At 41.2% G+C, this 25205-nt stretch overlaps 1 protein-coding gene across 2 annotated transcripts in view; it reads right to left on the reverse strand.

Annotated features, from left to right (window-relative positions):
- The window catches only part of FBN1 (fibrillin 1), a gene marked incomplete at both ends in the record, with an annotated part of 145410 nt that overhangs the window by 8422 nt on the left and 111783 nt on the right, over positions 1-25205 (reverse strand). For both annotated transcript variants that reach the window (XM_080351428.1, XM_080351429.1), the window contains 24 exons: positions 137-262; positions 819-950; positions 1371-1493; positions 3088-3207; positions 3496-3612; positions 4331-4396; positions 5596-5745; positions 7699-7824; positions 8274-8393; positions 8637-8765; positions 9176-9292; positions 10065-10190; positions 13107-13229; positions 14285-14410; positions 16103-16174; positions 17105-17263; positions 17924-18046; positions 19368-19493; positions 19600-19668; positions 20032-20196; positions 20781-20903; positions 21474-21596; positions 22881-23006; positions 25005-25127. In XM_080351428.1, coding sequence (XP_080207554.1) covers positions 137-262; positions 819-950; positions 1371-1493; positions 3088-3207; positions 3496-3612; positions 4331-4396; positions 5596-5745; positions 7699-7824; positions 8274-8393; positions 8637-8765; positions 9176-9292; positions 10065-10190; positions 13107-13229; positions 14285-14410; positions 16103-16174; positions 17105-17263; positions 17924-18046; positions 19368-19493; positions 19600-19668; positions 20032-20196; positions 20781-20903; positions 21474-21596; positions 22881-23006; positions 25005-25127 — 2910 coding nt within the window. The remainder of the gene's footprint in view (positions 1-136; positions 263-818; positions 951-1370; positions 1494-3087; positions 3208-3495; positions 3613-4330; positions 4397-5595; positions 5746-7698; positions 7825-8273; positions 8394-8636; positions 8766-9175; positions 9293-10064; positions 10191-13106; positions 13230-14284; positions 14411-16102; positions 16175-17104; positions 17264-17923; positions 18047-19367; positions 19494-19599; positions 19669-20031; positions 20197-20780; positions 20904-21473; positions 21597-22880; positions 23007-25004; positions 25128-25205) is intronic.

Below are 25205 nucleotides of genomic sequence, written 5' to 3' on the forward strand. Positions count from 1 at the left end.
ACTTGCAAGAGGGCACCTACTTACAAAGGCTCCTTCCCAAAGGTGTGTGGAGTTCAAGAGCACGTTTTCTCACTATACATTTCAACCACAATTCCTATCAAATGATAGTTCGTTAGGGTGTTAATGTGCACCTTACCAAGGCATTCGTTCTGGGTGTCACTGACAGTGAATCCCTCATTGCATTCACATCTGTAACTTCCCACGGTGTTTACACAGCGGCCGTTCTCGCAGATCCCAGGTTTGGTCTGACACTCATTCTCATCTGTGTTTTTGAAATGAGATGACAAAAATCAAGTCCATTGCTGGATTAATGGAGGTTAGAGACACTTGTATGGAGTTCTTCAGCTGTGCATTTGCCTGGTTAAACTTGTGGAGGGAAGATGACCATCTAGCTCACAACATTATGTATTTTGTTACTGTATTTTCTCTGCAATACATTCCTCACCGGTTTTCAAAATTCTTCATGGTTACATCTGCACTTCTGAATGGCATCCAAAATTTTTAAATTATTAAGATCTACAGATTCATGCTAATAGAGAAAACCAAGCTTACAGCAATGAGCTCAGTTCTCTGCTTTCCTCACTCAGAGCGATTCAGCAGCAGCACAAACTGACTGTAAAGACAGCCACATCCACATTTACTCACTGCCCACATGTGCACAGCTGAACAGCAAAGAATATGTAGCACCAGTAGATCCATTACACAGGTAGTCGTGTAATTCTTCCCCTGAGTTCCTTAACACTTTGTTAAACCCAAAATTTTCAGCTCTGCTGAAGAACTGTGTGTTTCAAGCGCGTCAACAATTTGGTGTCACTTACCTATGCAGCCTTCCCCGTCTGGTCTGCGCTGATAACCTGGTCCACAGATACACATATAGGTGCCAATGAGGTTTTTGCACTCCATCTGTTTTGAGTCACAGTCATGAATTCCTTCTTCACACTCATTCTGATCTAAAACACAAGGTTTAGACTTCATTATACAGACAACCCTGGAAATTCACTGTAGTAAATCTTGACTTTGGAATTTTAATTGTAATCAAACTCTATGCATACTATTATTGTGCTAAACTAACCGTAAGATACACTAGCCTAGAGCAAATTGCTTTCTCCCAAATGCCCATTTTCAGGGCAAGACAAAACCATACCATCTGATATGACCTCACTTTATGCAGATGTATAAGTTTATGGGCAGGACAGGGCTAATGCAATCAATTGCATAATGCAAATCATAGAATTTCATCCAAAATTCCCTCTGACTCAGTTACTTCCTAGGATTAAAACTCTGGCCCAACAGGGCAGTGAGTCAGAGCCCTACCCCTGCAGGAACTTGAAATCATTATCTCGTAACTGTGAATCTGGCAGGAGCTTTACCTCGGCACATCCTCCGGTCCTCTCGCAGAACGTACCCTGCAGGGCACTTGCATTCATAGGATCCAAAAGTGTTCACGCAGCGGAAAGCGCAGAGCAGGGGGTTCTGAATGCACTCGTTGACATCTGGATTTGGAGCAGCAAAGACCACAGGGAGAGTGAAGCACGCACAGGTTTTAGGTACAGGCAATATCACAGATCCCACTGTACTAAGGGCTGTATTTTAACAGTTGGGGACCCACGGTTCTACTCATTCTGCATTTGTGCACAGGAGCGGGCACCAGACACATCAGGATGTTTGCATAGCTACCTGAAGTTTCAATATCTTTAATGGCAAGCAGCCAATGGAAACAAGATCCAGATTCGTGCTGCCAAAATACTGTCTCAGTTAAAACTGTGCCTATTCCACATCTAGACTGGTTTTATGACTGGTTATTTTTAAATTCTAGATGCACTTCTTCAGCTTCTTTGTAAACTGAATTCCATAAAACAATATCCTTACTAGAAACATTATTCTGAAGTGCATTTACATACGCTCGGGGCTACTTGAGTAATTACTGCTATAGAGTGATGTTCATGCACTCCCCTAACTCCTCCTCTGCAATTTGAGCTTTCACCCAAATTCCACAGGGAAGTGAATGAAGCTCTAGCTGTATATAAAACTAATGCAAGCTGATGCAAAAATGGAAGCATTCTTTTGTACGGCCTTGCAAACAAATAGATTGTGGCAGATAGTTTAAGAACAGCTGTGCCAGGTCAGAAGAGAGTGTCAGAATGTCCTAAGACATTCTCCCCTCTCTGGTTGTAACAGGAGGAGACGAGTATTAAAAAAGCCCATACCATGTATGCAGAGATCATTCCTCTGATACAGGCTCTCAGTTCAAGGGCCTCCACAGCCAAAAGCCACAACCAAACTATCAAGCTTAATTTCCACTGATGGATTAGCACACAAATTTGTACAATCCCTTTCTGGGTCAATTTATACTTGTGGCCTCACAGCAGCAAAGAGTTCCACAACTTAAGTATTATGCATATAAAAATGTTTGCTTTGGTTGGTCTAACATGTTCCCTCTATTTTTGGTACCCTTACCACTTGTGGATTTATAAATTTAAATTATATATCTCTTCAACCACATTTTCCACGCTGAAAAATTCCAGGCTAATTAATGTTCTGTGGCTCTTCTGCAACACTCCTCCATTCCTGACTCCTCCATTCTTTGTGTATTTTCACATTTTTATATTTGAAATGAGAGACCAAAGCATGAAAAATACTCAACCTAGGGGTACCATGGTAATTGTCTTGTACTGTGTTCACCTTTTCTGGTTTGTTCCCTGTTTCTTCCCGAACAAACCCCAGCAGTCCATTTTCTATTTTCATCACCCACAGTGTCTCTCTTCACTCACGGGTTGTCCCATACATGCAATAAGCAGCATTTCTGGGGGTGTTCTGAAGAGAACATGCCCCAACACGCTCCTCTGTGGGATGTCCCGTAGCAGACACCACCCGCAAGCCTGTCCACCCAACAGTCAGAAAAGCACACCATGGTTCAGGTGGATACAGGAAGGAGGAACCTATTTTTCTGTTTCAGATAAAGACGCATTGTTCCAAACGTCCATGTATTTCTTTTTAAGCTCCTTTACTGTCCCCAGTTGTGTCTGAAGTCAGGAACTGTTCGAGCACACAACTACAATGACAGTCCTTAACACACGGGAGTCTCACCTTCGCAGGTCATCATCGGTCCAGGCTCAAATCCCTCAACGCAGGTGCATTCAAAGCCTCCCACCACATTCCTGCAAGTTCCATTTCCACACGGGTTTCCGACAGCACATTCATCAGTATCTGCAAACAGTTAAGGCAAGAATACGTGGTTATACTCACCCAAAAAGGTATAAAATCTGCATTGTTGATTGTACAACCAAAATCCAAGAACTCAGGTTTACTGAATTAGAGTCCCAGACTCCCAGCATAATTTGGGATGGCTGGAGGTTAAATGGGTCAAACACAACTTGGAGGAGATTGCTCAGGCCCTGCCCTGGCAGGTTCTAAGCACCAGTGGTGATGGAGACTCCACAGTGTTAGAATATTCAGGAGATTCTTTAAAATGGAAGATGAAACAGCTTTACTTACCCACACACTGAGCTCCTTCTAGGATGTAACCATATGGACACTCACAGCGGAAAGACCCATCTGTGTTGATACACTGCCCAAATTTACAGTTATCTGGATCTAGGCACTCATCCACATCTACACCAGAAATACAAACAAGTAAGTGCATTTTACTTCATGTGCTTTTAGTTTTCTCTCAAAGAACAAGTGTTGTTATATTCCTGAGATCACAAAAAAATACTAGTATTTGATATATTTTGATACTATATTTTGATATATTAGGATGAGGGCACAATTTGTCATGCAGACCAGCTTTCAAAATGCAGAAATTGATTCTAAACGTCAGATAAAAAACCTACAGGGAGACAAGTAGATATGAAAAGCAGTAGTCATCCAGAGCTCCTTAAATGAACCCTTTTGCCCATAAGGCTGAAGTGCTGTTTGTCTTGGGAGAGAACAGAATGTGCTGAAGGGATGTGGGAAACTGTGGTTTGCACTTCTGGAGGATTAAAACCATTTACTGTAAACAGGCTACATATGTTATATAAGAAAAGACAGGTATGCTATGTGATCCACTCTCTAAATCCTACATAAGTTTCCTAGCGAGTCTGCTCAGCATAAATTAAAAAGCCAAATAGGCTACTCTATAATAAGCTTAATGTGTGATAAATGAGATATTCAAGCTTGAATTAAAAATCAGTACGAATAATTGAAAAAAAACTTATAGATGTTTCCAGTATTAATGGCTTTTGGGTATAGTTGCAAAGGTGTTATTCTCAATTGAAAGGGCAAATGGCTTATGGGTGGAAAACGGCACCCTGGTGCAACAAGAGCACCGTGCAGGGCAGGCTCTTACCCAGTCTTGCGTCACCAGGTCCAACAAGGATGCCAATTCCAAACGGACAAATCTGTCTGAACGCCTCTGTAAAAATAAAACCATACATTAAATTCTATCTAGACAAACAGCATCACTCAAGAACTACACAAGGATCCACTGATACCAGCTCATCCACCTCATGTTCATGTCCATCTGAAGTAGTATGTAGATGTATGAACTTATAATTTAATCTTACTTTCATGTAAAAGGTGTATGCTCACTCTTCGCAGACTCACATATCTTTAAACTGTTTCTTTTTTAAAATACGAGAAAAATGGCCTTGATAGCACCCTCTTGGAAAAGTATGGACTGTGAAAAATATATGTGCTGCTATGTATACCATGCTTTTCCAACCAACTTTGGTTCAAATGCTCCAGGGCAGTGGAATGAAACACGCTCAGGCAATAAGCCTGGGAGGAATATTGCAACTGGCACATCTGATTCTCTTTTCTTCCCTTGGCTTTTGTGAGGACTGTCTGCACAACATCTACATGACTTATTAATGAAACGAACTGTATTAACGTATTGCTGAAACCAGTAATGCTGTTAACCACATTTGTCAGCGTGAATTAAATCTGTTCAGCAAATTGCACCACGATGGTACAAAGGTCTGTTGACTTGCTTGATGCCCAGTTACTCAGTCTGACAAAGGATACTGACCAAGGGAAGCATTTCTGCAGCAGTCCAGGGAGCGTTTCCTTCATCAGGGCCTGAGTTTTGTCATTCCCTGCTATTTTTGCAAGTCTTCATGTTAACAAGACTGCAGATTTAGATTATTTTAATAACAAAATGCTGTCACAAAATGTAACAGGGTGATTTAGATGTGGATCTAGTTCAACTGTTTTTCTGCTGTTGTTATTTTAAATAAATTAGATTTCATGTTTATGCTGCCCCTTCCTACACTTACTTACAATTAGATGAATTCTGTTTGTCTGTATTTCCATGCAGAGCCTATCAAGGACTTACTTATTACTTTCCACTTTCTGTATGTGACATGTCCAGAGCAAAATACCACCTAATCATACTAACAAACCTGTCAGCAACCAAGGAATACGCTTGAGGTTGGACTATATGAGGAGTATTTTTTAGAGACTGCAACGGAACCTACTTTACAGAGAGCAATCACAATTGTTAGGGTCAAAAAATCTGGAAAAAAAAGATTTCCTAATTCCTTCTTATATGAATCCCAATCATCTTTCAGTTCCAAGAGGTTATTGTGACAGTAAGGCAAGTCAGTAACGCACCATCTGCTTCCTCTGGGCAGAGCTCACAGGGGTCGCCCCATCCCTGTCCCTTCAGGGCGCAGCAACACTCTTGTTTGGAGTGGTTTCGGGACTTCGGCACAGAGCATTTTCCATCTTCAAATTTGGTAAAGCAGTAACTTACTCTCAGATCTGCACAGAGAGAAAAAAAACGTTATGAGCAGTTAGGGTGACTGCGGCATAGTTTTCGCTCAGAGGTGTTAATTGCAATATTACAGGAAGCCCCCACAACCAAACACCCAAATGCCATCCCAGTCTATCAACAAGGACCATTGTGGCTCTGACTGGGGAAGATCTGAAGAGAGAAGGGAGCTCCCTGCCCCAGGGAAGGAAAGCTGGGGGATAGTGTCCTACTGCAGTCAAGGAATAAGAAAGGTAGATGGAAGGGCTGTACTCCCCTCTTATCATCACTTCTCCTTGTAAAAACTGAATATCGGCTTACTTTATTTATGATCCATTATTAGTAAGAATCACTTGAGTCAAGAGATTCCAATCAACTTGCATCAATAATACAGTGTAGTGTTAAAATGAGAGGCAACCTTCCATAGCACTTTGCTTTCTCACTCTTCCCAAAGAAAACTGGCCCAGTGGCAGCACATTTGACTCCGTTAAGCTGCGGGAGCGGGATGCTGGAGCGGAGCGGAGCTCACCGTCCCCTTGGCGGCGGGACAGCAACGGGGCAGCGCTGGAAGCAGCTGCTCAGCCAGTTTTCTGGCTGCAGCATCACTACTGGGCAATGTCCAGACTTTACAAAAGTCCTCGGTAATGGGAAGTTTGAAACAAAACTTTGTTTGGCCTGAGATACTTGGAAAACAAAACAAAAAACAACCAACCAAAAAAAAATCCCAAACCCCACAAAACCAGTCTTCTCCAGGGGACGCAGAGAATCCCACTTCAAGTTCATTCACACAAGGGTGAATTTTCCTCTGAGATGTATGAAAGAGCGGTCTATTTTCATAAAGGAGAAGATTAGGCTGCATATTTCTTTCTCATTTGTTTTTTGGGTTTTTTTTGTGATTTTTCCTTACCTGAAGAGAACAAGACCCTCAATCTGACAAAACCTCATTTACACAAGCGACAAAAGCACAGCTAAAACAGCGTGCTGCTTTCTTGAAGTTGAGTGAAGTAACTGTGCCAAAGTGCATGGTGGTTTGGAGACTTGGATGAACATTTACTGCAGGTTGGATTCATTTTTACCAAAACCACAGTTTCATTTAGCCCACTGTGAAGCAAAGAGCTCACTATGGTGTCAACAAGCATCACTGTGCTGTGCCAAGCATAACTACACAGGTCCTTATAAAGGTCTTACTCATGAGTGGTTCCCACTGCGCACACCGTGTGTAGGACATTTAATGATGTATCTATTTAATAACTTCCTAAGTCTTTAAAATAACTCACTCCCTAATTTGCTGTGCTTGTTCTTTACCCACAAAATAAACTAACCTATGGATTTTCATCACTAGACCTTCAGCTTTTAGCATCTGATCTCTGCCCGTGCTTAGGCTCTGAACAGTTTATGTGGTAATCTAGAAGCCAAAAGATGCTTCAGACTTTTCTAAGTAGATGCGTTCTCATTGTCCACACAGCACTGCTTGCGATATTTTTCCATCGATTTTTTTTCCACCCACACATTTGTGGAGAGGAATAGCATATAACAAGTGTGAGGGTGAATTTGGTAAGCGCTAAGAACAGCCTTATTCCTGGAAACGCTGCCTTTAGCAGCACTGCCGTAGTCTCCTGCCTGTGGTCATGCTCCACCTTCACATCAGACACATGTAGAGTCCAGGTAGCCTCGACATTTCTTCCACGGGTGCATGAAAGGGCTGCAGGGCAACATAATTTCCTCACTTAACCTGGTGCATTTAACATTATCTTCACCCCTTTTATTGCAATGTTCTCTTTAATGACAAACAGATGTTAGGGCAGGACAGAACCTGGCCCCAACTACAGAATTATCATGCTTTCCTTATGAAAAACACTGTTTGAGTCCAGAGTCTCCTTGTTATATTAGAAACAGGCAGCTAATAAGGTTTTTATAAAACAGAAAACAAATTCTGAAAGGCCAGAAAATAGGAATGAACTTACCTTGGCATCGCCTTCCTGTGGAAGACAACACAAAGCCTTCTGGACACAGACACTTGAAACTGCCTGCAGTGTTGCTGCATGTGCCCAGGGCACAGATTTCTGGCTGTTCCACACACTCATCAATGTCTGTAAGAGAAGTAATTAAGGAGATGAGAAATAAAGATGTCTACACTGGCAGCTGTACTCTATAAAATGTAACCTTACATCATCACCGATATCTAGCAGATTGGAAAAAGAAAAAGGTCAAACAAAAAGGAATAGACGGAGAAAGGAACAAGAAATCCAGGTGCAAAATCTAGGGTCAGTTTCCAAATCCTCACGCAGTGGGCAAATTTCAGCAATGAACCACCAGCCAAACAGCCTGGAATTAGATTTTTCTTGGGATCAGATAAGGTTGATCTGTTTCAAACAAAAGCTGGTGAGGCGTTTTCTGGGGAGTGACTTGCCAGTGGCCACAGTTCAGGACTGTACACTGCCACAAAGACTAAACATTACTCATGTTTAGATGCAGAAGAAAGTGGTAACAACTGGGAGCAGCTGGGCAAGGGACAGAAGAAGGGTTGTTCTGTACCCACCTTCACATCTGTCATTCTGCAGGACATATCCAGGAGGACAGATGCATCTGAACGACCCGTCCAAGTTCTGACACGTGCCCGGCGAGCATTTTCCAGGATCCAGTGCACACTCATTGACATCTAAAAGAAAAAATAGACAATTTATTTGAGATCATTGCTGTTATCTCAATAAACCTACAGCTGAGGCTGCTTTAATTGTGATTCCATCAAACTGATGGTGGAGCTTTCCAGGTAGTCATTGTTTTCTTCTGCTAGGTACAATGATAACGGTGTGTCAGCTGTCTCTGACCTCTTCTTCTTTCACTAGGAATAGGTCCCCGAGGTTTGCTGCACCTTTTTTCTACCCCGAAAGCAAGCACTCACCAACACAAGTCCTTCCATCCAGAGCCACCTCATAGCCTTCATTGCAAAGGCACTGGAAGGACCCGATGGTGTTCACGCACTGGCCGTTCCTGCAGAGCATTCCATTTCCACTTGCACACTCGTCCACATCTAAGAAAAATAACATTGAAAGATATACAAGAAACACCTGCAACAAGTGAAACTGGGGAGGTGAGATCTCTTTTTCCACTAGATCAGCGCAGTAACTGATAATACATAAATAATCCCATTTCAAGAGCGAGGGGAAAATACCACTATTGATCTATGTTGAAAAATTGTTGAATTAAAAAGGAGTATTAAAAGGAGTGGCATATATCACATGCAAACGTTTAAGTGGCTACAGAAAAGTGAGGAGTGCATAATAAAAGAGGCCTTTTCAAACTGAAGGAATTGGGTTTTGTCTTTAATCACGCAGACCATGCAAGGTGTGATTCTAAGTCAATAGAGAAGATGGAACTAATGGGACTTTGATCACATGTAGAAAGTCTTAGAAACACACAAATGGTCTCAACACTCCTCACCTATGCAGTCATTGTTGTGTGACAGGATGAACCCCAAATTGCAGCGGCAGTTGAAAGAGCCAATGGTGTTTCTGCAGGTTCCGTTGCCACAGGCGTCTCTCTCACACTCGTTAATATCTACAAAGGAGAAAAAAACAAGCAGCAAGAATTTTAATCACTGATGGGGAAAGGAAAGGCTGCAGTGATCCCACAGGCAAGAGAACAATCCATGGCCAGCAGAGCAAATAGAAGGGAAAAAGACTGTTGTATCTCCCCCAAAGAAGATTTTACATAGGTTTATATACCTGATATTAACATATACAAAAATAATCAAGGGTCCAACAACTATTTATCCTACTGTGGCTCTTATCTCAGCATTCCCAAAGGAAGTCTAAGCTATCTTTAGTCATAAGCATTCTGAAATCTCCCCATCTTGCTCGGACAACAGGCTCTACACTAACAGCTATGAATGGGTTAAATAAAGAGTCTCCCTATTTATGAGGATGATTCTGTTTCTGAAAAGGGCGCTTTTCTGGCAAGAAATCTCTTCATTTACTCTGTTAACAAGTAAGTTGTATGCAATTGCTGCATTGCAATATTCATCTATTAAATTTCTTGCCTGAAGGTATAAATGAGACAAGATGCTTGGGAAAATTCTAAGAAGAATTGACCATTTTTCATTAGACAGGATATGTATTTTTAAAGGTCCACTCTACGGTAATGAGATGTTCTTCAATCATTATCAGTTTCCTGTCACCTCTAATTGATAGATACGGTGGTTTTGCACCTTTGCTTGGTGGTAAGTGGCTTGCAATCTCAGTTCTTTTAATGCACCTCCTTATGACAGAGGGGAGAGACTTAACAACTACTTTAATAAAAGCCTAAGTGCAGCTTAATTTTATATACTTGCCTACACACATCGTTCTGTCATCATTGGTCTTGAATCCATTGTGACAAATGCAGTAGAAACTGCCAACAGTGTCAATACACTGCCCGTGGCTGCAGATATTGGGAATTTCTTGACATTCATTCCGATCTGAAAACAGAGAGCAGTGGAAGTTGAGGCCTGTAAGCTACACGGCTGGAAATACGTATTAGCAGCAAATGCGATAGTTAGAATCCAGGGCATGGCTCTAATTAAAAACAGTATTTTTAATTTATTAATGACAAAAGCATTACTAAGTAAATCTCAGAAAAGAGGCTATTTGCTTGGAAATTACCATGTCCAACATTTGTGGAGCTGAAAAAAATATAGCCTAAAACGATACTAACTACACACAAATTCTTGCTGGAGGGAAAACATATTGCCTTGGCTTTAAAAAGTAGAATTAATGATGTGAAATCGTATATGGAGATTTCTCAGTGCCGTACATTGACTGCAGTAGATATGAAAGTCCCATATAAATCACAGTTTGTATCCTTCCCATGAAAGAAACTACTTGTTTTTAGCTATGTTTGATCACAGCACAAATTGCTTGATTAACTCACAGAAATCATACAAAATGGAAAGGGAGAAGAATCCCTCGGTTTTCCCACTAAGCTCACAGAGAGCTCAAATGCATTACAGATTTATCTACCCATTGTGCTGAGATAAAGTTGGTACATGTATACGTATATGTTGCAGCATCCATGCCTCATGCAAGGTGATGACTCTGTAAAGCAAAGCTCAAACAGCAAGGAGACACTGCTCTATGGGATCAGAAAATATTTTGCCAACAGCAGCAAACACGTAACTGCATAATTCTGCGAGAGAGATGGGGATTTGCTGCTGCCTTACAACAGCGGGGCATCTGTCACACTAGTGCAACAGCTCCCTGCTTCCTGATACTTGGTACGAGTGCTTGCGGGCAGAATCCAGCATTCTATCAAAAGTAAATGAAATAAGGTATTAAAGAACAAAGTGTTTGCTGTCCAGGACATTTTCTTCTGCGACAAATCAGAAGCACGAATCGAATGAAGTCTTATGCTGATCTGGTGTCCAACAAGAGGTGGTTTGATTCAATACGCTTCCTGGTGTTCTGTCTGCTGCAGCTCTGAAATATGAGAACTGAGGTGCTGCCATAAGCTTGTACCACAGTCAATTACAGTTATTGTTCAGTAATTTTCTGTTCCATGCAATCTAAGCAACACAGATGCAGATTCGTAAAAAAACATACCCAGTTCATTGCAAAACTGAGTCAAGTTGTTCCTAACTGCAAATAACTTCATGCACTAAATCTTGTTTTCCTGCCACATTCTACTTGGCATGTGGACAATCCTGGTAGTCCCCATACCCAGGATTACTGGGTATCACCTGGGGCCATGAGTAACTTTGGACAGCCGTTCACTGAGGACCAAGCTCTCCCAATGCTATTAATGATACTGCTGCTAATTAGAGTCTAAAGGAGGCAGAAAGGATGGATAACATGCTGTCTTCAGAACTCCTAATCTTCGCAGCTCAGGAGAGTAGAGATGAAAGAAAAACTATCACTCTCTTTGCTGCTCTGTGGGCAAATGAATAGTGAATTGAAGCTCCAGGGAAATGTCACTTCTACTAGGGTAAACATTATAACTTTCTAAAAAACTGAGAGGGAGAATTGTCTTAAGTGCCAAAAATGAGTTTATACCAAAAAATAATAATTATACCACAAATAAATTGCCCCAGAAGAACGCTATTTTGATAGTAAGATAAATGTAGTACTCTCAGTACTAGTAGCTGTGATACATCAGTTTAGATTCAATAGCTTATGAACTATTGGGAGTGATCATTTTCCATGCAGTAGCGTGACTGATCCAACACTGCAAGGAGCTCAAGAACTCTCTGCTCTCAGCAGAGCGGTTGAGAATTTCCTTCCTTTGCTGGATCAAATTAGTTATCAACCACTTTTCTTTTGACTCAAATTGTGTAACTTTATTTTCGCTAAATATAATATCAGAGCAAAATACAGGGAAGTATTAGTGTTTGTGCCAATTCACGTTGGGCATTGTAACCCGTATCAGAACCTTCCCTGGCTCTTCCTGTACTGCTTTAACGAACCCATAACAACAACAATTACATTAGGAACATATTGAATATTTACATGTGCCCCTGTATAGCTTAACAAAACAAAGTTTTGGTTCTCATAGGAGTGTTCTGCTTGCCCCTACACCCTTTTCCCTCAAGGGCCACATGAAACAATGAAAAACTCAAGTGAAGGGAAAGGTACACTTCCTAAAACTCAAGTGCTCAGCAGTGAAAACCCAAGGAAAATGTTCCCAGTTTCCGTTGTAATTATTATTTCGTTCAGAAATGTATGTAATATTTACAGCTGCTTGGCTCACAACAGTCTTTTAAAATCTCTACAATTCTTCAAGTAATCAAGATAACACGAATGGCACTCTGTACTACAGTATTACAAGAAAAAGCAAATAGATTAGAGCATGGCAGTTCCATTCAGTGAGCATTTAAAGATAAAGTTCAGGGACGTGTTTAAATCTACATAAACAATAAGCTTTTAAAGTTAGTTATTGCATACATATGGTCTAGCAGGTGAAGTCTAATTTATCCGCAGAGACCCCAGCAAGCAGTGAGTTATTTGTAAAAATACAAGCGGCAAATTGCTAAAACATATCTAGCAAATTATAAAGAAAATCAAAGAATTTATGTAGAGGAAGGTCCCTGTCAGGCCCGCAACTGAATTTTTAGTGTCAGAAAATAGTTAGTCAAAGGTAGAGAATCTATCAGTCTTGTGGTTGGTGGGATAAAGTGGAAGACAAACACCTACTCAGGTGATTAACTCTCATTTATGCCTCTATGGGATGGGCCCACTAGTCTTCCGGGAATTACCCAAGTGTTCATAGGATGACCTAAAAGGCTTTAAGAGGAGGGTTCTTGGAGCCCAGAAGATTTCCTGCTATACCACCTTCCTGAAGAGCAGATACGCTTTTTTAGACTTCTTTGAAAATCTCGTGCAAACAAGCCAGAAGCGCTCACCAGTGCAGCGGCCTGTTGACGTGAACCTGTAGCCAGGTTTGCAGTCACATCGGTAGCTACCGGCTGTGTTGACACATTCTGCATTTTGCTGACACACTGGTCCATTTTGGCATTCATCAATATCTGTCAATACAAAAAGAGAATTTGATAGTTATGGTAAACTGGCGCTAGGAAGACGTCAAAACCACTTTGTTTTTAAAGAGTATTACCTTACTCAAATATAGGAATTTCTTTCTAGTTCTGAAAAAACAAATATATCCATGAAAGTAGATATTTGGTCACATTTAGGTATCTCCCTACTGCTCCATTTGTAAAATTCATTCCTATTTAGCAAATTTATATAATGGTTTTCTCAAGGTGTCGGAGGGCCCATGAAAGGCCTGTTGCAACACTTGAGTGGATTCCAGTCTTCGTACTGCAATCAGAATACGTGAGCTGTTAGGCCAGCATAGATCTCCACTGGACATCTCCACTATAAGGATCTCCCTTGACCATAACAGAGCATCAAGATCCCCGTTGGATATTAGCAGCTTTCAATGTAAACACCACCACAAAATTTTAGGCAAATTTGACCAACTTTCCTTACTTAAGCTGCTGCAAAAAGTGAACTTTATTTCCCTAGAAATGTAACTGTGTTTCAGTTAGAAGCAGCAAACAGAAGATGCTTCTCAAAGCTCTCGATGCGTTGTTCGCAGCACCCATGCTGTCAGCAGTCCCAGCCCACACCGGACAACGGCACCAATTCACACTGCTGTCTTCAGTTGCTCCATTAAACTGACTAATACAATGCGAGGAAATGTTGAAAATGGAAAAAAATGATCATGTGTTTATATTATTTACAGAAATCTTTGTTCTGTTAGAAAAAATATCTTGGAATTAAAAAAATAATGATCTGACTCAAGACTACTGCTCTTTTCTTGGCTTTACTGTCCAATCTGCAAAACAATGTTTCTTCCCATGGCTGCTGACTCATGTTCCTCCGAGCTCTTGGATGTCTGATGGAAAAATCTGGTATTTTCTGTGCAAAATAATTCAAAATGTCTGAATTAACACAGACTTGTTACGCTGATATCAGTATTTTCCCCCATTAAGGATGACTTGCTAGTATATCAGATTTCCCAGTGTTTTCATTGCCAGCTGGTGAAACCCCATTTCTCCGAGTGGGATCAGGACTCTACCTTCGCAGATCAGCAGCTTGTCGTTGTAGAAGAAGCCCACAGGACACTCGCATCGGAAGCTGCCAACCATGTTTATACAGATCCCGTTTTCACACACGCCAGGAATCTCTCTGCATTCATCAATATCTGCAAGAAGAATTTTTTAAAAATACTTGTAAACGGCACTTCATGAAATCTGCTACAGAGTGTGTCCTTATGCATTCATCCTTAAGAGAATTATCAAATGTATAACGTGAGCATCAGAATGCTCCCAATGGCAATAGACAGTGAATCATTCCAAACCATGGAAATGGAGATGTTTCCTATCACCTCAGGTTCCCTTCACTGTAGCGCAGATCTATCCTGCCAGCCAGGGCGCAGAGGGCAGCACATCCTTCCCGCTCCCATCTACAGCCCTGATGAACACACGGTGCTACAGCAGAGTTATTGGGGAAAGCCAAGGAGAACGTAACTGACTGTGGTTTAATACAGAAAAGCACGATTGAATGCAAACACTTGTCAGAATTAGTTTTGCCCTGTGTTGCCCTTGCTAATCTGAAAAGACTTTCATGTTTTTATGTAACAGTTTGAAAGTGCCAATGCCAGGTAACATCTGAAGTGTTGCAAACACTCTACTAATTAGATTAAGCCAGGGTTTGCCAGTGCTCTATAGACACCTGGGTTGAGTAACTGGTTTTGGCAGAAAAAAAATCCAGCTGCTATTACAACTATGTGTCTTGTGTATTTGGTCCTTAAGTTACACATTTTGTATATTCTGACAACACGAAAGAACTCGAAGACTCCTCCAAAGCCTCTCCATTTAGAAGAACATCGCCACATGCGCTGATCTACACAAGACAGAGTATACGGTGGGAAACTGTCAGCTATCTTGAGTTTCCATCAGATGTTTGTTGGTTTTTCTTTAATTTTGCTGCTGGATCAAACCCTTCATTTCCTACATTGGATTCTGTAACTCTGAATTCTCTGATTATAGAAGGAATGAGTTAAAATAGAGTTACTACTTCTGTCTACAATCACCTGGAGTAAACACATAGAACTTTAATCCAAAGAGAAGAGTAACATCATGTAAGGACTGTATTATGACAGGGTACACAGAGGACTGGGCTAACGCGGGAACTTTGCTTCTAAGAAACAATGTGCCAAATAATAAACTCCGTACATTTCTGTGACTTCTTTAAAGATTACATTCCTCGCTTTACTAGAAATATTTCCATCTAAGTAGCTCAACACTGCATCACAGCAACAGCTCAATGCTAAAGCCCCTGACTGTTCCCTATATCTGCTTCTTATTTGCATTTTTGTGTGAATAAAAACAAAAGTGAGTCCCATTAGGGATTTACTCAACTCCCTGTCTTAGAATTCCTCATTCTCTCTCTCTTTTTGTTTTGCAATTTGTTACTCATGATTCAAATGTTACACAGAATAACATATGTGATAAATATTCCAGCTGAGCAGAAAAAAGGATTTTTGTGTCAAACCAATACACGGGGGACTGATGTGAAATGGTAGATTAAATCTCTGCTTTAGTTTGAAGCAAAGACATAATTCCTCTCAGACCAAATGCTGGTTGGCCTTACTCCCAGATGTCTTATTCTCGGTATCTGTGCCCTGCTCATGTAGGCCTGATTACAGTTTCTTTGGAGCTTTCTGTTGCCTTGATTACAAGCAGCAATTATCATTGGTGCCAGCTAGGAGGAGCTAGGCAGAAAGTTTGCAGGCTCAGACTTAAATCGAGGGTTGAACTCCACCACATTGTTCAGTCATTATTCCACCCAGAGGTAGCAAGGAATTCAGTTCAAAACAGAAATTACAACTCACCAACTGGTAATCCTGTATAAATGTCAATAAAGAAGCCAGGTCTTTGACTTCCACAGAGTGTGGAGAATTCATCTGCAACAGGAAAACAAAGGAACAATTGTAGTATTTGGAGTTAATCAACAGTTAAAAATTCATTACACCCTTTGCCCAAGAAAATTATTCTACTCTTCCAGCTTGTACAGGGCACGCAGAGGCATGCAGACCCTTCCCCAAGCTCACCAGGTGATGTGCTTAGTATGCCCTTGGGTTCTCATTCAAAGGCCATTGAAATTAGCAAATAAAAAGATGTGGAGGGCTTGGGATCACATGCTGCCTTTGCTTTGCATGTCTTCATCTCTGTGCATTACAATTTTTGCACGTAAGTCCAGATCTGACTTTAGAAACCTTAACTGTAAGCTGGAAGTTATTCAAGTAAGCGTCTAGGAAGTTTGTTCTTGAAGCAATGACCTCGAATCAGATTGCGACTTCCTGTGCTCAACTCTGCAGAGTCTTACTCAGCGTGGAGAAGTCCTGTATACCCATATAATTAGCCCAGAAACTCCAATGTTGTACATTTAGCTGCTTGACACAGATCATTGTCAGAGGAGAGCAAGGTACCTCTGTAAACCTATGGCTACCACAAAGGTCCTTTGTGGCAACCAGCAGGCGGGGGCACAGCACAGACCCTGTTTGTTGGAGCAATGGCAATAAAACCTTGGTCAGTGCTTCAACACTAGATCAACAAGCATTTGCAAACAGAGAGATTAACCAATCTAGAGTATGAAGTCTCCCAGACAGGGAAACTGGCTCAAAGGAGGCATGTCCCAGCAGCATGAATGCAAACCACCCCATATCTGCCTTCATTGTGACTAGTGCTGACCACCTCCAGGCCAAAAAGTAACTAATCTCTGCATTTTAGACACACAACAGCAAAGACACAGCGTCTCTAACAGTCTTACATGCGCTAACGGTAATTACGACGTTACCAAGGCTTTCAAATAGCTCTGCAATGCAGAAACGTACCAGTGCTTGGGATAGGACACTGTTCACAAGGCTTATTCCATGCACGTCCGATGTTGTAGGAACAGCAGCACATTTTCTTGGTCATATTAAAGAGCAGCTCGCCATCACAGGTTTGATTGTCAGCATAGTAGTTTCTGTAACACAGACTTCTTCTCATATCTATGAAAATGAAGAAAAACCCAGGCCAATGAATTAGCAACCGCCTGAAGGGTTTAGCAGATACCTCCTGCAAATATGTACCTTTCAGACCCCTGCCAAGTAGATGCCGCAGCACTGTAGGATACTACAGAACAGCTTGTCCCTAGAAGATTACTCTAAAAGTAAGAAAAAGTGTTTGCAATACAAATATTCAAGAGCAACTAACACACTCTAAGGCTGATCAGGCTCAAAGGACTTAACATTGGCTTTTTGCCCAACACTGAAAAACATGCACTTGTTTCTGGTTCCCCCTAAGAACTGTACACAGCTTGTGACTTCACTCTGTGACGTCTGAGCAATTTTAGTAGCGTTTCGCATGCAGAAGCTCTTAAAGCTGAAGTGGAACTTGGAAGGGATGAACACAGAATATATCAAATTAAAGGGGAAATTCTGATGGGGTACCGAAAGATCTGTATTAAAAGTGATCTGCCTTCCTTTAGTTAATAAAAGTATTGAAGGAAGTTTTATCTTTCACTTAGTTAGTTCTCTTATAACTAAATTCAGAGAAATTGTGCCCAGTAAAGCCCTGGCCCAAAGCACAAAGATAAAAAAACCCCACCAAACAAAGAGAAAAACCCCACAAGCAAACCCACAATAACCCATACCCACAATAACCCATACCCATGCAGTTGTTTCCTCCATTGACTTGCATGTAATCGGGAGGACAGATGCAGGTGTAGTTCCCAACGGTATTGTAACACGTGCCAGGTCCACAAATGCCAGGTGTATCACACTCATTCACATCTAGAAGAGAACAAGAAGGCAGTGAGTGGCCACAGAAGTTTTCTCATTGTGCTTCTGAGAATGAAAGTGTCTCTAACGCCAAAGGCAAGAAGGTGCTGGTGGAGGAGTTGAAGGGGCTCAGAGCGACATTGTCGTGAAGGCCACACAGAGGAGGAAGCGGTGCCACGGGTGGCCATGGAAAGCCCGGCTGTGATGCAGAGATGGGAACTCTGGTATGTCTAGGCAGCTCAGAGACAGCAATTTGGTTTATGCACCTGTTACACAAAAGTATTATTTAAGGATCTCATCCATTCTTGATTCCCAAAGCTGTTCTCTGTCGAGTACCCATCTCAATAGGATGCTGAACCAGACTGATCGGATGGTTCGGGTCTGTTTGACTGGGGAAAGTGAACAAGTTTCCCAACACAAGATGTCATGTTTACTTCATCAAGAGATCTTAACCTCTGCTTAAAAAAATGCAACGAAACCCAAACACAACACTGCCCCCAAAACACCCCAGTTCCTAAAAGTTCAAAAGTATTTCACTAGCCTTACCATTTTAAAGTATCTTTGACACACCAGTAAGGAAAAATAGAGAGGTAAATTTCCTCTTGACTATTTATTGAGCTACGTAAGCACAATATGAATGTAGCACTTTAGTTCAGCCTTAATTTAGAACTTAAATCTTTTGTATTTCTGCAGTGTTTGGCACACCATAGGCACTATATCAGCATTATTAACAGGCTGGAATGCTGAATACAGCCTGGGCAATGCAAAATGTAAGGACTCCATGGGTTGCCTAAAGTTTTATATCCAGTACAACCCGACAGTTGCATGTAATGCGATCAATACGTACTACTGACTGTGCTAGGGGAAGGAAAACGCTTTGCAGCACCAGCAATGTTTTCAGTTGGACACTGAGATCAACAGGAGCAAAAATAAGCAGAGGAAAAAAGGGATGGACACCCCACAGCCAGCCCAGCAGACTCACAGGGCAAGTCTGCTCTGTATCCGATTGTTTATTCATTACCCACTACCAACCAATGATTTTTTTTATAGCTGGTTAATAAATTATATTTTATTCTAAAGAAAAATAATAGAGTTTTCTGCTTTTGATCAAAATCTGATCATTAAAACCAAAAATTTGCATATATTTCAACGCAGTCAAGAAGGAATTTTCTCTCAATGCAAAACTTCAATTTGTTCCAATTTCCCCACTCTTAAGTTGTACATTGCTTGGGCTGGTTATGTTCCTTTTCAAGGACAGATTAATTCTGCATATTGATCTACCATCGTTTTCCAAGAATAAAAGCAGAAGTTTAGTTAAGTGAAGGCTACGTACCATCGCACACACGAGTCTCTTCGTTCAAATAGTACCCTGATGGACACTGACACTGGAAACTACCAAATGTATTAATACATTTTCCTCCTTGGCAAAGTCCAGGCAGCTCTTGACATTCATCAATATCTGTTCAAACAAAAGCACAAAATTTCACGCTTTTCCATAAAAAACAGCACTCACGGAAGACTTTCATAATTTTAGACATGTAAACATGGTAAAATGTGAACACTACCTTCTAATATAACTGTTATAGGGTTTGGTCGGAATCCTTCCCCTCCAGGGCAAAGAACCTTGTATTCGGCTGAAAACAGAAATAGATTTATGAATGTAAAATAGTAGAAACATTTTCAGGACAATTATTTTTGAAAGTTAATCAGGTTATTACAGGTAATTTAAATGTAAAGTAGCAAAGTAACCAGATATAAAGATTAGTTTTACTCTGTAACATCAACTGCTGTTTCACTTCATAATGTAGCTTTTTGTGTCAGCGCAAACTTGCTCAGAAGGGATAGTCATATTCCGACAAAATAATCTTTTTTTGAAAGACAGTAAAGTTTTTGGTTAAGACCAGTGGAAACCTGTCCCCTGCATGCACACAACAGACGACTACACTGGTATTCAAATACATTGGATCGCTGTGTTTAACCCAGGAGAGCTGACTTACTTGTGTTGACGAGCGGGCAATGCTCGCAGGGAACTCCCCAAGCTTTGCCCAGGGAGCAGCAGCAGGAGGCCTTGGAAACACCCACTCCAATCTCATTGCTGCAGAAGGTGCCACCGTTATCTCCACGCGTTTTAATGTCCAGGTAACAGTTGCCGGATCGTGTGTCTATTTAGAATGCACATAAGAACAAATATATCTTGTAAGAGGCAAAAACACAACGCATCATCTCAGGGTGAGGGATCCCTTTGGATGGCTCTCATTGCTTGTAGGACAGCCAAAGAAAGTAACTTGGGTTGTCCAGGAGGGCCCTGCTTTTCGCACTTAAATAGGGACAGTTGCCCCATTCCTTGTCTTTGTTGGACTTCTCACAAAGTGGGGAACTTATTCAGCATGACCAAGGGCAGTTTAGCCAGGCCTTTTCTCATTTTGATTCATATTTTCACCTGCATTTGTACACCCTTCCAGATCCAGAAACCCATTGCTTTCTTCTCTCCTTGAGGTTAACAAGCATGAAAGTATCTACTAAATGTTAGGAACTTCAAATACATTTGAATTTGCCCTCTTAAACAAAGAAAAGCCAAAAAATGGAAGATTACTAAGCAGTTGGAGCTTAATACAAGAGCATTTCCATTGGTCACAAAGCTGCACTCAGCCAAACTTCTCTCAATGCTCTTCACTCCTAAGCAGTTCAGTCTTGCAGCCCCCCTGTGCAACTTCACTTGTACATAAGACAAGGAGCGGTCCCTTACCAACGCAGCCAACTCGGGTGGGATTCAGCTCAAAATCCGGAGGGCACTCACAGGTGTAACTACCAGCAGTATTGATACACGTGCCACTAATGCAGGTTGTGGGATCTGCACATTCATTAACATCTGCAAGAAAAGACAGCGCACGGTAAGCAAATACTCAAGCACAGGCTGACCACCACAAATCCATTAGTTGTGAGATACCGATCTCCAGAAAGCTCTAAATAATGGATACACATTTTAGAAGAACAGTAGTCTGAGATGAATTCAGCATTTCATGGAGGAGGGGGAATTTTTTTCCCCAGAAAACCAATCTATGAAATAAAACTCACACAAAGTACTAAAAAAATACTTATGGGAAAAATACACAGCGAGGTCATAGCTCAACATCCAGGACTATGAATGGAAACTACAAAGCACAGCACATCTCCACCTGGGAGATGCGGACAGACAGAAGGACTATCTCTGCTCTGCTTTTCCCCTTCTCTCTTAAGCCAAAGGGATATCCGAGGTTGACAAAGAAGGGGAAAGAGGAGTGTAGAAAAGGCGAGAAGCAGAACCCTGTGTTATACAGTAGGGAAGCCTATATTTGCTTATATCCAGTCTGACTTGTATAGCTTTTTAAAAGAATCTCCTAAGGAGCTGACCGCAACGCAACAGAAAGTTCAAAAGCATGTTGTTCAAAATGATCTTTACCTGTGCAGTTACCACCACTTCTGTCCAACTCGTAGCCCACTTCACACTCGCATCGGAAAAGTCCAGGGAGGTTATGACAAGTACCATAGACACAGATGTTGGGGAGTGAGCACTCATCAATATCTGATAGAGGAACAGGAGGGGAAATGTATGAGGTTTCTTTATCTTTTTAAGATACAAAGAACTGCAAAAGGTTCAGAAATGGATCTGGAAGCCAACTGCTCCTGCATACTATGTAAGAGTAGAAAAAATACCATGCAAGATTTATGTTTGGAGCCTAAGGAACCTAATCCACAACCTTTTTGGGGGGCAAAAGGCTCTTTCCACTGGAAGCTATGCCAGGAACCATCTGAGCTTGTTAGTGGGGTAAACTGACACGTAGCAAAATTCAACATGGCAGGAGATATGCTTTAAAAACTGCAGGTGACTCAGAATGAGCAGAAAGCTGGACACCAGCAAAGGGAAGGTTTGTGCCCAAAGATGAACACGACGTTCATCTTCAGGTTTCTGCATTTGACAGCTCTCAGGTTTGGCAAGCGGAGTTCACTTTTATGCCTTTTGTCCAAATCATTCCATCAGATTCAGTATTCACTGAAAGCCGTATGCGCTGCACGAAGAACAACCAATTTGATACGATTTAAAAGTGTCTGTTTACAAAGGACCTTAAAATACTGCTTTCAGTGTACACATCTGAGACACCGAGGAAAGTCTGTTTTAGCAACAGGAGCCAGGCTCTACATATAAGCTATTTAAAGTTAGTTAAAAGATTTGAAAGTAAATTGTTTCATGAAACATTACGAAACCTAATATTGGTTTAGTTTACAGACAAATTCACTCTCAAATTATTTCTTTCGGTAGATTAGTAAAAAAAATACACAGAACACTTCTCAGGGGGAAAAAATCTATTTATAGTGTTGTACTTATGAACTCCATCACATACCAGTTACTATGAGTTATTACTATGTCAGATGATATGGCCGCTTCTTTTTGACTGAACTGATCAGCATTACATTAACTGAGGATTTCAAAGGTATTAGCTACGAAATCAGTGTTTTTCAGCTTCATATACACAAAAGCAAAGCAACTTTTTCTGTTTGGCTATTATGAATAAAATGAAGAACTGGGTACAGACTGACCCAGATGAAACGGCAGCTGACAGTCCCACCTGGGTCACCAATAAGACCCACAATAAATATGTCATAAGCTCCAAAAAACTATTCTATGTACCACAGGTAGACAAACACCAAGAGGCCCGTAAAAAATGTGTAAACTGAAAAAAAGGCAACTATTGGCCATCTTCATGCATCTTCTCAATACAACCAACTGCAACTCAATCTAACGTTTTGCAAACATCAAATTGTTGAGGCAGAATTTGCTGAGTGCTGTTTAAAGCTTACGGAGAATTACCTTCACATGCTTTCCCGTCTGGACTTGGCAAAAATCCCATATCGCATTCACAGCGATACCCTCCAGGGGCATTGAGGCACTGACCGTTTTCACAGAGATTCAGGTTTTCTGAGCATTCATCGAGGTCTGTAAAAGGAAGAGAAATTGCAGGTTTGCAGTAAACACGGTTTTCTCACTAACATTTGTTTCAGCTGAAGCACGCAGTGTTCTAAGGATTTTAATCACTTTATTAGCCCTGGACACTTGCTGAATAAACTGCAATCTAGTTATGTGCAGAGGCTACTACATACAACAGCTCAGTGTATTTCCTACACATTGAAAATACAGCTTCTAATCAAAAGGGAAGTCAGAAAAAGGTACGGACTCCTAAAGTAACTACAGTGAATAACAACTGGATGCAGTACGCAGGGTCAAATTTAGACTCGGAATGAGCACGTGAATTTTATTATAGTTATTGTTTCTATTACAGCAAAGCCTAGAGGCAATTGAGAAAAGAGGTTTACTGTGCAATGAGCAAACATCTGGTAATAGGCAGCCTCCAGCCAAACATACGAAACACTGGCAAAAAGTGGCACTGAGGTGAAAATATTAATAGCTTGATCAACACTAAACTGCAGGTTAACAGCTGATGAGAAAAACAGCCTTGTACAGGACTACGCTACCCTGCAGATAGATTGTGGCCCTTATGCTCCAGCTGAAGTTTTCTATGTCACAAAAACACCCTCCTTCTTGCAACAGAGTCTGGATGGCAGCGTGAGCTTCTGAAAGTCCATGGCTGGCAAATCAAAGGTGGCACCTACCAGAGTGAGCGCTGCATGCTTTGGCAGAGAGATTACAGAGGACTTGCATGCCCTAGTTTGAGTCCCAGCCACCTCCTGAATCCGTGAATAATAAAGTATTAACATTTAAAAAAAACACCCAAATTCTACCAAACGCAGAAACTCCCTAAGTGCTCCATTTGAAAAATGTAGTTTACAGACTCCTGGAAATCACCATATGGGAAATTAAGAAAAAGCACTGTGTTATGAAGGTCACTAAGGAAGCTGAATCAGCTTCAAGAGTAAATTATATGGAGAGAATTAAACAGAATCCCAGGGTCCATTTATAATTTGGAATGATTCAAATTCAGCCTTAAAGCTGCTGAGCCAGATTCTCAGATGCCATAAAAACCTGCTGGAGTTGATAGAGTGCTGTTGATTCGCACCAGCTGTCTATCACACGGCTGTATTTCCAACAGGGTCACCCCCTCCATGTAGCATCAGCAGCAACACTGAAACCCTTAGTGCAATGGCAGGGCTCCTGGTGACTAAGCTTACATGAGCTAATGTGTTCTCCAAAGCACAAGACTGAAGTGTGGGTGGGAAACATCTCTCTAGCAGTGTTTTATAATCACATTTACAGTTTATAAAATGAGGTTTCAGAAGCAGCTACTTCCATCATTCTACATGTCAGCACTGCGTCCTAACAGCATCTCGCGGGATGATGCAGTGAAGGGGCAGACAGCATCCACTCACTTGTGGAAAGAACCAATGTTTTTAGCCCATTTTATGAAGCAATTTTAATGCATGTGCCCTATCATTTAAATACCCAGGTGGGCAGCCAATGGACTGGTTTACTAACTAGACAAGCTATATGATCAAGCATTTTTTGGATAACTTTGCCACTCACTCCAACGAACAAGAAAAGCTCAATGAAAAGTTGCATTTTTTCAAGTGGAAAAAGTGACTGCTTTAGACTAAGTATAATACACAGTACTGCTTTCAAGCTATGGCAACTTAGGTGAAGTAGAAGGCAAGGGAAGATGACATAATAGAGAATAATTTCAAATGTTTAAAAGCTGGTTTTGTGTATTGAATCATAGATGTAGACAGGAACACCTCGTGAATACATCTAACTTTCCATTTGGCTATAGCTTTATTCAGCACGACTGTAGATAAGGGTAGCAGCAAACGATCATTAAAGCTTAAAGAACATTTTTAAAATAAGTACCAAGGCCTCATATTTGTTCTGAAACTGTTTGTTTTATTTTCAGGGAACACTGTTTGACTTAATTGTCTTGATTTGCAACTTAGGTTGTAAAGGACCACAGGAGGTCACCCAGCACTGTCGCCTAAGCAAGCTCACCTGTGCAAGTGAAGCCATCCCCAGTATAACCTTCTTTACACAGGCAGCGGTAAGAGCCCATCGTGTTCTTGCAGTCAGCATGTGGGCTACACTTGTGGGTTCCATTGGAGCACTCATCCAAATCTTTAAAATAAGAAAAAAAATAGAAAAAAATAGTTCAAAAAATGCACCATGAATATAAATAGTGTATGGTGCACAGAA

The sequence above is a fragment of the Nesoenas mayeri genome (genome assembly GCF_963082525.1).
Source record: "Nesoenas mayeri genome assembly, chromosome: 11".
NCBI classification, from domain to species: Eukaryota; Metazoa; Chordata; class Aves; order Columbiformes; family Columbidae; genus Nesoenas; species Nesoenas mayeri.